At 55.0% G+C, this 11,504-nt stretch overlaps 2 protein-coding genes across 6 annotated transcripts; one reads left to right on the top strand and one right to left on the bottom strand.

The window, feature by feature from the left end:
* The first annotated feature begins 1,676 nt into the window (after positions 1 to 1,676).
* On the top strand, positions 1,677 to 6,233 carry CDC20 (cell division cycle 20). Its single transcript, XM_023221349.2, has 11 exons — positions 1,677 to 2,029; positions 2,190 to 2,419; positions 2,516 to 2,664; positions 2,751 to 2,847; positions 2,995 to 3,123; positions 3,219 to 3,415; positions 3,525 to 3,619; positions 3,759 to 3,987; positions 4,146 to 4,271; positions 5,222 to 5,339; positions 5,986 to 6,233. The coding sequence occupies exons 2-11, from the start codon at positions 2,239 to 2,241 to the stop codon at positions 6,162 to 6,164; spliced, it is 1,500 nt and encodes a 499-aa protein (XP_023077117.1). The 5' UTR covers positions 1,677 to 2,029; positions 2,190 to 2,238; the 3' UTR covers positions 6,165 to 6,233.
* Positions 6,234 to 6,426: 193 nt separating this feature from the next.
* Positions 6,427 to 11,115, bottom strand: ELOVL1 (ELOVL fatty acid elongase 1). 5 transcript variants are annotated; one of them, XM_023221351.2, is made up of 9 exons: positions 10,937 to 11,077; positions 9,306 to 10,628; positions 8,597 to 8,656; positions 8,222 to 8,412; positions 7,951 to 8,031; positions 7,761 to 7,817; positions 7,565 to 7,670; positions 7,347 to 7,483; positions 6,457 to 7,162 (listed from the first exon to the last, which is right to left on the bottom strand). In XM_023221351.2, exons 3-9 carry the CDS (start codon positions 8,640 to 8,642, stop codon positions 6,941 to 6,943), a joined length of 840 nt encoding a protein of 279 aa, XP_023077119.1. In that variant the 5' UTR covers positions 8,643 to 8,656; positions 9,306 to 10,628; positions 10,937 to 11,077; the 3' UTR covers positions 6,457 to 6,940. The 5 variants fall into 5 exon arrangements, with proteins under 5 accessions (XP_023077118.1, XP_023077120.1, XP_023077119.1 ...); XM_023221353.1 differs by having other exon boundaries at positions 10,525 to 10,628; XM_023221350.1 differs by lacking the exon at positions 9,306 to 10,628 and having other exon boundaries at positions 6,427 to 7,162; positions 10,937 to 11,115.
* Positions 11,116 to 11,504: the final 389 nt, after the last annotated feature.

The raw sequence follows: 11,504 nt of genomic DNA, 5'->3' as shown, positions 1-11,504 counted from the left end.
AGTGAACCACCACACCTGGCCCAAATCCTTTATTTTTAAATGTGCAAATTCCCTGAGGTTATACCCTTTATCCCTCTCTACAGCTACCATTAGTCCAGAAGTTGCAAATTATTGCCATATTCCCCCGCTCAGATATGTTTTATTTGGTCCTTCCCTACACAGAAACCCCACAGGTTCCACAATGCCTAGCAGATAAAATCCAAAGTCCTTAGCTTGACATTTAAGACCCTGACCAACTTGACATGAGACAAACTTTTCTGTTTTCTGGGAACTCCCCACCTCTAACATAAGTATATCCAATTCCTCATTTTCCAAGGTAATTGGAAATACAGAATGCAAAGTCTTCAAGTCAAAGATAATAATATTATCTGTCAGCATCAGAGTGGACTTTAGGCTAATGATTGAAAACTTGATTTTTCCAGCCTCTTTCTGGGACAGTATAGCGTATTGTTAGGATTGCAGGGATTAGTCAGATAGTTTGAATCCTGGGCTTCCCTACTTATTATTGGCTGCAAGCCTTTGGGCAAGTTTCTAATCTTTCTGACCCAGTTTCTTTTTTCTGTAAAGGGAAGATAGGGTATCTATCTGCCTTATTGGGATTAAGGATTGAACTCGATTATGTATGTAAGCTTTTTTTTTTTTTTTTTTTGAGACAGAGTCTCCCTGTGTTGCCCAGGCTGGAGTGCAGTGGTGCTATCTCTGCTCACCGCAAGCTCCGCCTCCCGGGTTCACGCCATTCTCCTGCCTCAGCCTCCCGAGTAGCTGGGACTACAGTTGCCCGCCACCACGCCCGGCTAATTTTTTGTATTTTTAGTAGAGACAGGGCTTCACCGTGTTAGCCAGGATGGTCTCGATCTTCTGACCTCGTGTTCCGCCGGCCTCGGCCTCCCAAAGTGCTGGGATTACAGGCGTGAGCCACTGCGCCCGGCCTGTAAACTGTTTTAACACAGTAGTTAGATGGTCCATAAATGGTACCATTATTATTTTTATGATTGCTGCTCCACCCCTGAGCATGTTCATACAATTCACTCAAGTCATTATTAGAGCACTGGACTGAATGGAGTCAGAACTAGATTCCCACAAACTTCTTTGTATGACCTCGGGCACATCCCTTCCCTGGGCCTCGGTTTCTCCATCTGTAAAATATGGATTTGTTGTCGGGGTGGGGAGGGTGCACCACGCACAGATTAGACTAATGGATCTCTAAGGTCCTCATATCTCTTTAAAGCCCCAAGGGGGTAAGCCACAGTGCCTCCTGTAGGGCAGTCTAAGCTTATCTTCAGATAGGCAGGTTTGAATACCGATCCTTTTTCCTGACCTTAAGGAATTCATTCACCCTTTTCAAACTCATTTTCCCTGTTTGTAACAACAGCAGCAAACAAGACAAACACACGTTACGTCCTTTCTAGCAGGGTTCCTATCCAGCGCCAAGCAAAAGTGGAATGTACCCTAAGTAGCTCTGGCCTTCTTCCTGCTCCCTAGCTTCCCAATTCCGTCCCCTGCCCCGCTGCCGCCCGCGGCTCTCCTTTCCCTCCTAGGAACAGCTCAAGCGCCTTGGTCACCTCCAGCGGGTTCTGCACCGAGTTCTGCATCATAAATATGACCCTCGTGTAGGATTTAACTGTGAACTTCTGCAGGCTCTCGGACCCTGAAGCACCCGGGGCCAGACACTCAGAGCTCGCGGCGGTAGAGGGGACGCAGAAAAACAAATCGGGACGACTCGAGGACGCTGAGGCAGACCAGGCCCGCCCCGGGACAGCCCCGACCGCTTTCCAGCACCAGTTCTCTGGGGCCGGCTCCCAAGTCCCTCTCGCACCCTTCAAATCGCGCTCCGCGGCTGGATTCTCGTGATAGCTGAGACTTGTCCCGGAAGGCCCGCCCCCTTCGCCGGAGAGGCCAATGGGCGAGGGCAACGGTTGAGACGGTTGGGTTTTGAAGGAGCCAATGGGCGCTCGGAGCGGAGAGTTTAAGAGGCGTAAGCGAGGCGTGTTAAAGCCGGTCGGAACTGCAACTTGCTCGGGAGGGCACGGTGAGAGGCGGCGGGGCTGAGCCTGGTTCGGGCCGAGGCCAGGGGGAGGGGGTGCTAGGCCGGAAGGGGCTGCAGCCGAGGGTGGTCCTGATTGTGTGGCCGGCCAGGAGCGAAGGGGTCCTTTGCTGTCCCCTGAGCACCGTCGCCTCTTTTCCTCCAGGGCTCCGCAGGCACCAACTGCAAGGACCCCTCCCGCTGCGGGCGTTCCCATGGCACAATTCGCGTTCGAGAGTGACCTGCACTCGCTGCTTCAGCTGGATGCACCCATCCCCAATGCACCCCCTGCGCGCTGGCAGCGCAAAGCCAAGGAAGCCTCAGGCCCGGCCCCCTCACCCATGCGGGCCGCCAACCGATCCCACAGCGCCGGCAGAACTCCGGGCCGAACTCCTGGTCAGTGAGGTGCCAAAGGGACTGGTTGAGAGCAGCCTTCATACTTTCTCCCCCCCCGGGAGCCTGGTCAGACTGTCTTCTCTTTCTCCGCCCCAGGCAAATCCAGTTCCAAGGTTCAGACCACTCCTAGCAAACCTGGCGGTGACCGCTATATCCCCCATCGCAGTGCTGCCCAGATGGAGGTGGCCAGCTTCCTCCTGAGCAAGGAGAATCAGCCTGAAAACAGCCAGACACCCACCAAGAAGGTATGTGTCCCAGAGGGGCTTAAGGTACGGGACCAGACTGTTCTTTGGATAATACCATCTTGCTTCTCCACTACCCTTTATGCCAGGAACATCAGAAAGCCTGGGCTTTGAACCTGAACGGTTTTGATGTAGAGGAAGCCAAGATCCTTCGGCTCAGTGGAAAACCACAAAATGCGCCAGAGGGTAAGACCTGAAGTTCCTGGTTCCTGGAGGGAGCTGTCAGTTCATCTCCAGGGCTGAGCACAGATATCTGTCTGCTCTTCCTATCGAAGACTGAGGGCAAGGGAGGTGTTGATTTTCCCAGCGTCTAGACCCACTCTGTTGCCACAGGTTACCAGAACAGACTGAAAGTACTCTACAGCCAAAAGGCCACTCCTGGCTCCAGCCGGAAGACCTGCCGTTACATTCCTTCCCTGCCAGACCGTATCCTGGATGCCCCTGAAATCCGAAATGACTACTGTAAGTGCATCCTTATCCTTGCCTCATGGATGGAGAAAGAGGGCCTGGGACCACACAAACAAGGACGCTCATGCTCTTCTCTCCGCCTCTGACAGACCTGAACCTTGTGGATTGGAGCTCTGGGAATGTACTGGCCGTGGCACTGGACAACAGTGTGTACCTGTGGAGCGCAAGCTCTGGTGACATCTTGCAGCTTTTGCAAATGGAGCAGCCTGGGGAATATGTATCCTCTGTGGCCTGGATCAAAGAGGGCAACTACTTGGCTGTGGGCACCAGCAGTGCTGAGGTGCAGGTGAGACATGTCCTGTGCTGCCATTCACACCAGTCCCAATGGGCTTGCACAGCTGGAGGATATTAATGCCAAGTCCCAATCTCTGATCCTAGTGGGCTTCTCTCTCTAGCTATGGGATGTGCAGCAGCAGAAACGGCTTCGAAATATGACCAGTCACTCTGCCCGAGTGGGCTCCCTAAGCTGGAACAGCTATATCCTCTCCAGGTCAGTGGTTTTTGTTGGTCTATGGTAGTCTGATATTTGCCCACCCTACCCTTGACTATACAACCCTGAACTGAACTACCTCTGGCTTGCTTGCATTTGGTGCTGCCACAGAACCTGATTCCCTTCTTTCCTCCTCCAGTGGTTCACGTTCTGGCCACATCCACCACCATGATGTTCGGGTAGCAGAACACCATGTGGCTACACTGAGTGGCCACAGCCAGGAAGTGTGTGGGCTGCGCTGGGCCCCAGATGGACGACATTTGGCCAGTGGTGGCAATGATAACTTGGTCAATGTGTGGCCTAGCGCTCCTGGAGAGGGTGGCTGGGTTCCTTTGCAGACATTCACCCAGCATCAAGGGGCTGTCAAGGTGAGTAGGGTTGGGCTGAAGCCTCTGCAGACCCTCACCTATAATCTGGGGACTATTAAGGGGAGAAGGGATGGTAGGATTGGACTGGGTTAATCTGTGACCCCCCGAGCTCCTTGTCTAGCTCTAGTACCTGCTGACCCCACCTTTATCCCATCTAGGCCGTAGCATGGTGTCCCTGGCAGTCCAATGTCCTGGCAACAGGAGGGGGCACCAGTGATCGACACATTCGCATCTGGAACGTGTGCTCTGGGGCCTGTCTGAGTGCTGTGGATGCCCATTCCCAGGTAATCTTTTGCCTGTTCCTGCCTCTCCCACATGCATTCTTACTGGGCATCCACATCGAGAGTGCATCCATTCCAATGTCTTCACCAGCTCGGTGCCTTGGTGATTCCTAAACTTCTAACTCATGAGCTTCATTTCCAACAGTCTGTGGCTATCTCCAATCCTATGTCCTATAGGCACCACTACCTTGATCTGTCCCAAATTAACCTTGTCACTTCCCCTTGCCTCCCTGAAATGTGTTCCTTCCTCTGTCACATTGCTTTGGAATGGCAGAACCTGCTCAGAAATCTGAAAAACCTCCTAGAATTTTTCATCCTCCTCACCAGGATCTATCAGTTTTACCTTAAAATATCATTGACATCTGTCCCCTCCCCTCAGCCTCATCCTTCCCAGTGGAGGCCCACTACAATGGCTTCCTCATTGGTGTCAAGCATTCTTTGTTATCTCCTGCAATGCATCCTCCATGCTGTGGTTTGTTACACTGTACTGTCCTTAAACCTCTGATGGCTTCTCATCACCTATGGCATATAATCCAAATCCATTAGAAAGATACTTGAGGCTCTTTCCTTCCACTCCCCTCACATTCAGCCTTCACGGTAGATACGGACTCTAGAGCCAGACTGCCCAAGTTAAAATTCTGGCTCCGTCATCTGCTAAACTTGAATGTAACCTTTGGCAACCTATTGAACTTCCTTCTGATTGATTCCTCATCTATACAATGGATAATACAGACACTCCCCAATTTAAGTCCCAGTAAACTCATTGTAAAGTTAAAAAATGGTTACGTCAGGGAGTATCTATAATTTGCCTCTCAAGGAACTTTTGTATGGACTGTGATCATTCAACTCTTGAGTCTGGAGCACGTGGCAGGGTGCCTAACACTAGAATGGGCTCAGTTCTGACTTAAGTAGCCTTGGCTATATGTCATGCCCACGCCGGCTCCTCTCCACAGGTGTGCTCCATCCTCTGGTCTCCCCACTACAAGGAGCTCATCTCAGGCCATGGCTTTGCACAGAACCAGCTCGTTATTTGGAAGTACCCAACCATGGCCAAGGTGGCTGAACTCAAAGGTAAGTGGCTAGGTAAGAAGCCGGACATAAAAGGCCACATAATGTATGACTGATATGTCCAGAATGGGCAAATCCACAGAAAAAACACATTAAAGGTTGCCAGGGGCTGAGGAGAGAGGGTAATGGGAAGTGTTGAAAATGTCTTAGAATTAGTTTTAACAGTTGTACAATTTTGTGAATATACAAAAAACCACTAAACCGTATACTTTAAAAGGATGCATTTTATGGTATGTGAATTATATCTCAGTAACACCATTGAAAAAAGAGAGGAGGCCAGGCGTGGTGGCTCACACCTGTAATCCCAGCACTTTGGGAGGCCAAGGCGGGCTGATCATGAGGTGAGGAGATAGAGGCCATCCTGGCTAACACAGTGAAACCCTGTCTCAAAAAAGTAGCTGGGCGTGGTGGCGGGCGCCTGTAGTCCCAGCTACTTAGGAGGCTGAGGCAGGAGAATGGTGTGAACCCGGGAGGCGAAGCTTGCAGTGAGTCCAGATCGCGCCACTGCACTCCAGCCTGGGTGACAGAGCAAGGCTCCGTTTCAAAAAAAAAAAAAAGAAAGAAAGAAAGAAAAAAAGGGAGGCATGTGCCTTTATGGGAGGGCTATGGCTGCATCAGCATTCATATGTACTGTTCTCATTTGCTCCAGGTCACACATCCCGGGTCCTGAGTCTGACCATGAGCCCAGATGGGGCCACAGTGGCATCCGCAGCAGCAGATGAAACCCTGAGGCTATGGCGCTGTTTTGAGTTGGACCCTGCGCGGCGGCGGGAGCGGGAGAAGGCCAGTGCAGCCAAAAGCAGCCTCATCCACCAAGGCATCCGCTGAAGACTAACCCATCACCTGTTGTTTTTTATTTTTCTAATAAAGTCATGTCTCCCTTCATGTTTTTTTTTTTAATCTGTTTCAGCTAATCCCTCTTCTTTCATGACCTGTGTCCCAGCAGCCTTCCTAGGGGCTCTACCAGGATCAGAGAGCTAGATATGTCCTCTGGGAGCCTGGACCATCCATTGCTCCTGTTTGTGGACAGGGCTAAGCATATTGTGTTCCCCCACCTCCTCCATTCACACATGTATACACACAGCCTCTGTGGTTTCCTCTGTCACTTTTAATTTAAGACACAAGTGAGTAAGCAGCCTCTACAGGCTGTATTCCCAGGCCCCCGCCCACCCTGACCTTTGGCCCAGAAGCCACTGCTTCAGTGTGTGGGGTGGAGGAGGGAGACTGGGTCCACAGTGACATTATTGCTGACCTCTTCTGTGAGAAAAAAACCCACGAGACCCTTGTGGGGCCAGCCCTGAGTGCTCCTCTCCCAAGTTTAAGGCAGGGAGTGGGAAGTAACTGTACAGCCCTTTTAGCCCCCAGCTCTGGAGTGGCAGACAGCAATGAGGCCACATCCCTGGAGCTGGCCAGGGGAAGTGGGTGAGGAACCAAAGCCGTGGTCCCTGTAGAGCAGCTGTGGGGAGGGGAGGGCCAGTCCCCTGCTCAGTCCTGGCCACATAAGCCTTGGTCACAGGTGTAGGTGGAAAGGGCACTGACGGACGCTGCCCAAGGTGCAGTCAGTCCTGAGGCACTTAGGTGGGCGCCTATCTAGGCCATGCTTCTCAGTTGGCCTTGACCTTGGCAATACCTGGAGCTCCATTTTGCTGAAGTGCACGGGGCAGCCGCTTGCCCTTGGTATAAGAGTGATACCAGAAGTTGGAGAACAGCATGAAGAAGATGGTGCCATACATCCAGATGAGGTGAATAATGACTGGGTACTGGTAGTTACAGCTGGACATAAAGTAGTACTGGGAGATGTGCAGTGAGACCAGGACAAATTGGATCTAGGATAGATAAAGGCCAGGGTCAGAGGGAATACTGAGAGAACTAGAGGGGAAGAGCATGTAGAGAAAGAGAAATGTTGAGTAGGGAGAGATGGGGTCAAAGGTGAGACAGACTGGATAAAGGGAGGATCCAGGCTAGGAATGTGGGGGGATGGTTATAGGTAAGTCAGGCCAAGCCCCTCACCAGCTGAATGGCTGTCATGTGCTTTTTCCACCAAAGGTAGGGTTGAGCCACAGGGCCAATGGCAGACAATCCGTAGTACAGGTACATTATGACATGCACAGAAGAGTTTATCATGGCATGGAAAGAGCCCATTCCTCCTGTGAGTGGACAATAAGACAGGGTCAGCAGAGTCCAGCCTCTGGTGCCCACCCTTTCCCATAGTGGCCTTCACCACTCACCCGGGGCAATCTTTACCCCCCACCACCAGCTCCAGGGAAGCACAGAGTGATGGAAGACATGTAGGAAGGTCACCTGCCCGTCTTTCTTTCGGAGAATAAAGATCACCTGAGAGAAGAGTGAGGGAAGGGGATTCAGAACCTGGGCCTCTCCACCTCATTCTCCCCACAAGTTCTCACATCTCATATAACTACTTACTGTGTCCATCAGCTCAATGAACTTGGAGAAGAGAAAGAGCCAGGCCACCCGAACCATCTGCAAGAAGTTGGGATAGCCTTAGGACCTCATACACTATTCTAAGAGCCTCCCTAAATTGGGCCTTGAGCATAGGCCCCAAACTGGTCATATCTACCAGGTTGCTTATGACCTAGCCCCAGCCCCTACTTACCCTAAGTGCCTCAGGGCTGTTGGAATAGTCCACAGGGTCACAGCGCCAGGTATAGGTGCTCAGCCAGCCTGACATCAGGAACTAGGAAGGGATGTGGATTAGACCATCCTCTCCTGGGAAGGGAGAAGGGAAGTTCTCCCTTCCCAGCCATCCCTCCACTTCGCTAGCTGAGGACATGAATCTAAACCTCTCTGGAAAGGAGAAATGCCATGCTCTCCCCTGCTCCTTATCCTGCTGACAGAAATTAAAGCCCGGCATCCCAGGGGCCCACCTCATAGACAATGTAGAGGGAGAGTGCCACCAGTGAGAAGTTGTAAACAATCATGAAGCCACGGAGCTGGAAGGGCTTTCGATTAGCCATGATGCGAGGCCCAAGTGACAGAACGAAGTACACGTAGGTCAGGAGGATGGAGGTCATTAGCAGAGGGGACCCCATCAGAGGGTAGCCCTGGATCCGGGGATCTATGAATAAGGGTCAAAGAATCAGGAAGAGTCACAGGGTTTGAAGGGTCTTCATTAGGTCTACAGACATGAGGTCAGGTCGCAAAGGGTCAAGGGGTTCATAGGAACCCTCCATTAGAAGACAGCCCTAGATCCAGGGATCCCAGGAAAGAAGAGAGGAAAGGGCTGGTGGACAGTGTCTTACCTGCGTGCTTCATCATCTCTTGGTACAAGTTCATAACAGCCTCCATCCTGGCTCAGGACTCTGGGGAGGTACAGAGGGTGGATGTCAGACAGAGCCCACTGCACACCCCCATCCCACAGAGATAAGACACAGAACCAGACAAGAAAACTCCCAATGCCTCATTGCAGAAAGGACAGAACAGTGAAAGGAAGGAATTACTGGGAACTAGAGGGAGGAGGCAGTTTAGTTGAGGCATCTGCTCCCCACACGTCCTCCCTGCCTGGGAAGGGCTGTTCTACCCTTCCTCTCCACACCTTACTCTCCTCTCCTCTCCACAGTTTTACTTCCTGGCCTCCCTTCCCCTCTTCCTCCACAAAATGACTCTCAATTCCAGGTCTCTCATTGGAGAGTCTTACCTTCTCACTAACAGGGAGCTCTTGAAATCCGTCTCCCTTCCTCACCCGAGTCCCTCACCCCCCCAGCTCCGGGTCTTTCTTCTCTCTCGGGATTCTCCCCTTCAATCTCTCCTCTCCTGCCCTCTCTACTTTCCGTCCCTCTGGACTCTTCCAGGAACTCTCTTCTTCTCCCCAGGGTCCCTCCTGCCCCTGCCAGGACTCTCACCTCCCTGGGCCCTTCTTTTCCCTCCAGAACCTTATCCTGGGATTCCTCCTTGCCTGTGCTGGGACATTCATCTCCCTACGTTTCTCCTCTGCCTTCCCGGGGCTCTCACCTCCAGCCTTTCCTCTCCAGCGCTCTCCTCTCTCCTCTCGCAGAGCCCTTCCTCTCCTGGAGCCTGGCTCTTTGAGACTCCTGCCCCGGCGGCTCCACCTGTCTGACTAGATCTGGCAGCAGCCCCGCCCTCTGCCCGCCCCCGCTGTACTGCGCATGGGGTGGAGGGTGGGTCCAGGCCACAGGTCAGTGCCTGGGGAAGCAGGACCCACCAGGATTGGGAAAGCCAAGTAAAGCCCCAGGCTCATCACCCACCAACCCGGAACCAGCCTGATGAACTAAGGTCCTAGGTTCTGAGCCAGAAACCTCCTCCAACCCTAGTCCCAGCCCCAGCTCTGGCCCAAAGCACTGCTGAAAATCCACACCCAGCATCCTCTCCTAAGCTGGCCAGAACTTCTCAGTTTGTCCTACTTCAGAATGGGTACAATCACTCTTCCCTTCTTGGGAAGGCAGGGAAGCCAGTGGCATGTGAGGGGGTTGGGGAGCGGGGGAGGTCGCAGGAATCTTCCCCTCCCTCGGGGGGGGGGGGGGCCCAGGGGGGGGCGCCCCCCCCCCCCCCGGGCCTGAAGGAATGTCCGGGGAAGGCTCCCAGGGACACAAAAGCCTCTGGCCAGACCCAGGAGAGCATGGTACTGACAGTCCCTGAGGGACAAGGCATTCTTGGAACAGAGCAGGGCCCAGGGCAGCAGGTGCCCCAGACTCCTTGCTTCCAGAGAAGCACCTGTGCAGGTGCGAAGTGAAGAGGCGCACCTCTGTCACCTCCCCGCCCTGCACACCCCTCACCTCCAGGAGGCCCGGCTTCTTTAGGCCCACCGTGGTCTAAAGAACCCCAAGCCTGCGGTCCACACCCACCCCTCACCCAGCTCTCCACCCCCAACAGCGAAGGCGCCACGCCAAGGGCTGGCACACGTTTCCTGCCTGACACACCACCCAGCACCTCCGTGGGCTGACACGCATGGCTCCCGGCCCTCACGCAGCTCGGCCGCCGCCCAGGCACACGCACGGGCTCACCCGCGGGGCCACTCACACATGTGTGCGCGCTGCCTGGCCACGCTCGGATCCCCTCCTTACTTGCTCCCCCACCATCGGGCTTGCTGGCCGCCCATCCCAGGCAGGGCCCAGGCCGGGGCGAGGGCGCCAACACAGGTTCCTCCCTGACACATGGGAGCCAGCCAGCCTGTTATCTCTCAACCACCAGCCCCCAAGATCAACCCACACACCCGGCAGACCAGGAGGGACCAGGGCTCCTGGGAGGACCTCTCCCCAAGCTGCAGGAAAATCTGGGTGTGTCTCTCGTCCTGGAACTCAGCCCGTCCCTTCCTTCCTTTAAGATGGATCGAAGGGAAAAGAAGCCTGACAAAGTTAGGGGAGCGGGGGGAGGGAAGGGAGAGGAGTAAAAGCAGGGGTGGTGGAGGAAGGCCTGGGTGTAGGCAAATGGGGGCCAGAGACGGGGGTGTGGGGGAGGGAGGGTGCTGGCGAGGCCCGGCCCCAGGGAGCTGGGACCTCCCACCCACTGGCCCCGGGAACAGCCTCTCCCACAGCCTGGGCAGGGCAAGGCAGGGCAGGGCTGGGCCGGGCTGGCAAGGCAGGGGGCGCCGGCACGTGGAGAGCCCGTGGAAGGTCCAGACTCACCCGTAGGGGCCAGGCGGGCAACGGCGGAGGGCTTGGAGGGAGCAGGGCCACAGAGAAGTCCCCGGGGCCAGCCTGCCTGCCTGCCACTTCCTCATCTGCTGGGCCGACTTTCTGTCACCAGAGGGGGAGGGGCGGGCCGCGCGGGGGGCGCCCGCTGATTGGGCGGCCAGCGGGGCCGGAGGCCGGCAGCGCAGGCTCGGCCGGGGCGGGGGCAGGGGCAGGGGCTGGGGCGGGCCGCCGGGTCCTGGCAGGAAGCGCCGCGGCCCGGGTTCCCCACCTCTTCCCTCGCCGCCCGGGCCCGCCCTGGCCGATTACAGCGGCCTGGCCACCTCGGGAGCACGCCGTCTCTTCCCGACGTGCAGCCCCAGGCCCGGCCCTGTCCCCGGGTGACTGCTCCCCGGCAGGACCGCGCATCTGTGTGCGGCAGGCCCAGCTCAGGGCTCGGGGAAGGGTTCGGCCTTGCCCTCAAAGAGCTCCCTCTCCTGCAGGGTGAGCGCAGAGCGGCGGGCGGGAGCACACTGCGTGTGCTGAGGGCGGACTGGTCTTAGCTGGAGGGAAGCCTCTGTGC

This window comes from Piliocolobus tephrosceles, chromosome 1 (assembly GCF_002776525.5).
Source record: "Piliocolobus tephrosceles isolate RC106 chromosome 1, ASM277652v3, whole genome shotgun sequence".
Lineage (NCBI taxonomy): Eukaryota > Metazoa > Chordata > Mammalia > Primates > Cercopithecidae > Piliocolobus > Piliocolobus tephrosceles.
This window is presented reverse-complemented; position numbering and strand designations above follow the sequence as displayed.